Here is a 4,939-nt window from a genome sequence, read left to right as displayed (position 1 = left end):
CCTGCCAGCTAGTGGGGCTATCTCAGCAGTCCTTCACAGTCCACATCCCAAAGCAGAAACACTTGCTTCAGAAGATGGTCCTTCTTTTGCATTTTCTAATTTGGTAACCTGCAGCCCTAATCATATAAATTATTGGTATTATTCTTTAGTTGCCTGTTGAACTACTCAATCACTTGAAATTTCAGTTAATTCTGCCCTCACAGGGGCTTTGAAAGCTATATGTTCTTACCATCTTCTCTTTGCTGCCTTTATTTATTTACTGATTCATTCATCAGCTACATATTAAATACCATCTGTCTGCTATCTGAGGCAGTTGTAATGCAGCAGAGAACAACAGACAAAAGACCTGCCCTTGGAGAGCTTATTTTCCAGGAGCAAGGAAGACACACAATAAATATAAATGGGTTATTTTTGGTATGTTAAAAGATGAGTGTTTTAGGATAAGTGAATAGGGAGGAGATTGGGAATATCAGGGGTGTTGTTCCAATGCAGCATCAAGTAGTAAGGTCAGGGTGGGCCTTTGTGAATGAGAAGAAGGGGGTGAGAGAGTGAGTCACATGGATCCTTGGGAAGAGCGGTCCAGGGTTGGAACCAAGGCCTGGAGGCAGGAGGCTGGGTGTGTGCTTGGTGAGATCAAGCACTGGCGGGTGGCCAGTGTGACTGCATCGGAGGGAGCCAGGTGGTGGTGCTAGAAGGTTGGTGGTGGAGGTGGGGGGCATCCCAACCAATACAGACCAGCAGGGGAACTGTGCCATTTCCTTTGGGTGGCATGCTTCTGCAGGGGCTGAGCAGAGGACTGGCATGTTCTAAAGTCAGTGGAACACTCCCTCCACCTGTCCTGCTGAGAACAGATGCAGGGGTAGACACAGCTGATAGGAGTGGGCTGCAAGCCCTGTCATTTCTCCCTTAGAGGATTGCAATAGTTTTAAACAATCTTCTTGCTTTTATCCTACCTGGGTGAACTTATTATATCTGTGTGCTTCTCTCTGGCATAGGCCACATTTCCAAAATGTATACCAGATTATGCTCCTCTCAGAAGTAGCTGTTGGAACAGAATCTACTCTTGAGAGCAGCATTTAAGGGCCTGTGGTGATCTGGTCTCCAAATTCCAGGCTCATCTTGCTCTGATTTCTTGATTTCTGGCCCTCTTGCCACTGGTCTCCCTCCCATGTCTTGACAGTGTTGTTTTCTCCCTTTCTCTGCAGAAAAATCCTTTTCTGTTAAGCCTCCTCTTCTCCTAAAAGCCTCTGCAGAAATCTCCAAGTTGGAGTGGATCGCTCTGTGCTCCCAGAGAGGGAGCGTGTTGGTGTGTGCACAGCTTATATTAGCTCTTTTGCATATCACTCAGTGCTCACCTGGGCTATACTCTCCTGTGTTCATCTTAGCACTGTTTGATCCCTCAGATCTCAAAAGGGAGCACTTTGGCATAACTTTTGAAGTGGTCCTGACCATCAGCTTTCTGGGTTCTATCTTACAGATTGAAGCGCTGGTGAAAGACATGCAGAACCCAGAGACGGGCGTCCGGATGCAGAACCAGAAGGTCTTAGTCACAAGTGTCCCTCACGCCATGACAGGTGATGTATCTTATGATTGAGTCCTGGTCTCAAACAGACCATAGATAGGGTCAGCAGAATAGAACTTGTGGACCAAATCTGGCCCTCACCTTTGTTTGCCAATAAAGTTTTATTGGTACACAGATAGCTCCACCTGTTCCTTGGGGCAACCCCAGTGGTTGGCATAGCTGTGGGTCAGGGTGGAGCTGATCAAGTGCTTGAATCAGTCCTGGTCTTGTACTGGCCGAGGACACTGGACAAAGCTGGGATTGCATTTTGGGGATGCTTTATCCTAGCTATGTAGCTCTGGTTTCAACTTTCTCATTTTAAAAGCAGGGATAGCAATCCTTGTCTTAGAGAGAGAGTGCAGGAATTAAATGAGATAATAGTGCTGTGCAAGTGGAAACCACAGTGGGTTTTTTAGTTGCTGTGGCAGCTAACAGTTTCCCTCGTGGTTTCAGTCAGCACCCCAGTGTCAAATCAGTGATGGGCACAAAACATCCCTCTCGCAGATGGGGCCACGAGACATAAAGAACTTCAGCAACATATCCTCATGTTGCTAACGCCACAAAGCTCAAGTGAAGCTTGAGTTTGAGCCCAGCTATGACCTCCAGCTCTTGCCCACTCCTGTGTGTGAGCTGCTCCCCTTCCTGGCACGTGGCTGCCCACCTGGCCGTGTCTCCCCTTGTTCCTGCCACCCTGGCAGGTTCAGCTGCTGTTGGATCAGACCAGAGAGAGAAGCCCTGCCCTGTGGCATCAGCACTAATAAAAGCAAATTGGATAATTGCCATTAACTCTCAGACCCAGGACTTCTTGGGATGAAGGTGGCTGATGTGGGAGCTGAGCGGCTTGTCTGTTGTCAGCACAGACCACGTGGTACGACATAATCTCATTTGATCTATTTCAGGAAGCAGTCAAGTGGATGTGAAAGCCCTTGGCTCCTGGGTGGGGAGCATCCCTCCCTCTGCTGGCTGCCTGGGTATCTCTTGGCCTGCATGCCTCTCTGTAGTATTCAGAGAGACTTGGGGTTCAACGTCTAAAACACCCAGCACTAGGATATTAAGTCAGGTTTTAGATGAAAAATGTTGCTGGTGAACAGCCCACCAGGGAGAAATAAAGCTAACAGCAACAGCAGAGAGCCCTCTGAAAGCAGTGACGGAGGGCATGTCGACAGGTGTAGGAAGGAAGAGCTACAGGTTCTCCATCCTTGGCCATGCTGTGGGCAGGCAGTTAGGCCCGGAGTGTGTGATGGGCCATGCCAGCCCTGTCTGGAGGGCGGCAGAAGAAAGCCCCCGCTCAGCCTTTGAGGAGGGAGGTGGCATTTTCAATAGTCCAGCACTAAGGACAGACGCAGGCGCTGATTCTCCTTCCTGGTGTTCTGGCATGTGTGGGCTGGTTCTGTGCAGTGTGGCCTTTGTGCATCAGGCTGAAGTCGCTGGTGTATGTGGTCACGGTGTTTGCCAGATGAGCTGCGGCTGAAGCGTTTGGTTCCAGGTCGCCTTGTCTTTCTTCTGCGATCCTGCCGCTTTCCTCCCCCAGGTCTTAGTGATTGAACTTGGCTTACGTTGCTTATGAGATAAATCTGAATCCTTGAAGGGGGGGGGTGGGTGAGTGGGAGAGGGCACCTTCTTTCCTGATCTCGACCCTGTCTGCTTCTTCTGCTTTTATTTCATGCTCATCCCAGGCTTGTGTGGGTGAAAGTGCAAATGGAGCCCACGTTCCCTCGTTGGGGAAATGATCAATCCATCTACCAAGTGTTGCTAAAATATGGCCCATCCTCCTACTTTGACAAAAGTGCATTTACAGTGACCTGAAAGTCCAGGTTTGACTTTGGGATTCTCTGACTCCTTGGGTTCAGAGCAGAGGGATGGGGGTGGAGGGGAACCAGCCCCCCATCCTCAACTCTTCCCCTGTCTCCCACCTTGGTTTCCTGCTTTATTCTCCTGTGTTCAGGCTGCACCCAGAGCCCCAAGGACAGCTGGCCATGCACCTGGCTTTGTCTTTTCACTGTTAAGACACAAGGTGTTTACTTTCTAGCTGATATATAATAATAACTTACCATGCACAAGTTATTGTAAAGTAAGGAAATAAGCGCCACAAGAGAGGCGAAGATTGAGTTTGTTTAGGAAAACTTAGATAGAAAACCTGGCTGGAGTCCCATCATGGCTGACCTGAATTACTGGCTGCAGAGTTTGGGCTGAGGTGTGTGTGTGTGTGTGTGTGTGTGTGCGTGTGTGCGCGTGTGCGTGTGTGTTGGGGAATCCCTGGGAATTTCAAGCTGAAAAGATGAGGTCACAACTGAGCAGGGAGGAGGCCAGTTGAGCAGCAGGATGGAGGGGCATGGATGTTGGCGGCTGAGGGCTAAATATTTCTGTTTTGCAGGAAGTGATGTTCTACACTGGATTGTTCAGCGGCTTTGGGTCTCCAATCTGGGTGAGCATTCGTCTGGCACACCTCATCAAGGGTTGCGCCACGAGAGAATCTCTGGAGGATGGAAATGAAATGGAGGGCTAGCCCAGTCTCTGAGAAACTGGCACTTAAACTGGGAAAGAAAAGCTCCTGAATAAACCAACCAGAATCAAAATGGGAAGCATGCTAATTGGAGAGCAGCATCCTTCATTATTTCAAAGAAAATATCGAGAGCGTGTAAATTACAGGGGTAACTGGGGGGAGAGTCATTCAAGAAGCACTTCCTGGAGGAGGGGAAATATATATGTGCACATATGTACACACGTATAAATATGTACACACACATATATATTTATATACATTTATACATTTCATCTGGCAAGATGTGATCTTGTGAATTGTGAAGGGGAACTTGGAGGGTCTGTCTTCCCTGAGAGGGTACCAGCAAGAGTGGTGATGTAGAAGTGGAATGAGCAAGAAATAGAGTGATAGCAAGCAAAAGAAATGACTTTACCTGAGTAGTAAGGGCAGGTGAAGTTGGCGATGCACCAGGTATATTTGTAGCTGCCAAGTTTTGCCTGGGAGAAAGGCAATAGGAAGCCAGAGGGATTTTGAGCATGGCAGGGTGATTGATAATCATATTAAAGTTAGACTGGCAGCAATTTGAAGGCTGGGTTGGTGCAGACCAGGCCTCTTGTAGAAAAATAGGACATTGGTACAATGAGGGTTTGGTCTATGGTGGAGGGGTGGGGCATGAAGAGAAGGTGGGGACAAAGTCTTGCCGAGCCTTGGGGACTGAGCTCTGGGATGGCCTGTGGGCTGGGTCCTTGGCAGGGTGGGCCTGGAGGGATGGAGTTCTCTCGCCATGAGCGAGACACCTACTTCCATTGATGCTTCTGAGAAAAAGCCAGAAAGATTGCCCTTTAATAGGTGCAAACCCAGAAATAAGACTATGTCATAAGCAAACGGGGGGGGGG

The 4,939-nt window shown here is 48.7% G+C and overlaps 1 protein-coding gene across 2 annotated transcripts in view; it reads left to right on the top strand.

Moving 5' to 3' along the window:
* RGS9 (regulator of G-protein signaling 9) overlaps positions 1-4,939 on the top strand; it is a 49,797-nt gene that overhangs the window by 8,609 nt on the left and 36,249 nt on the right. For both annotated transcript variants that reach the window (XM_004693456.2, XM_012733141.1), the window contains exons 2-3: positions 1,478-1,574; positions 3,936-3,986. In XM_004693456.2, the coding sequence (XP_004693513.1) occupies positions 1,478-1,574; positions 3,936-3,986 (148 nt within the window). The remainder of the gene's footprint in view (positions 1-1,477; positions 1,575-3,935; positions 3,987-4,939) is intronic.

Source organism: Condylura cristata, unplaced genomic scaffold (assembly GCF_000260355.1).
Source record: "Condylura cristata isolate star-nosed mole 26May11 unplaced genomic scaffold, ConCri1.0 scaffold00038, whole genome shotgun sequence".
NCBI lineage: Eukaryota > Metazoa > Chordata > Mammalia > Eulipotyphla > Talpidae > Condylura > Condylura cristata.
The sequence above is the reverse complement of the archived record's forward strand: the minus strand, read 5'-3'. Positions and strand labels throughout refer to the sequence as shown.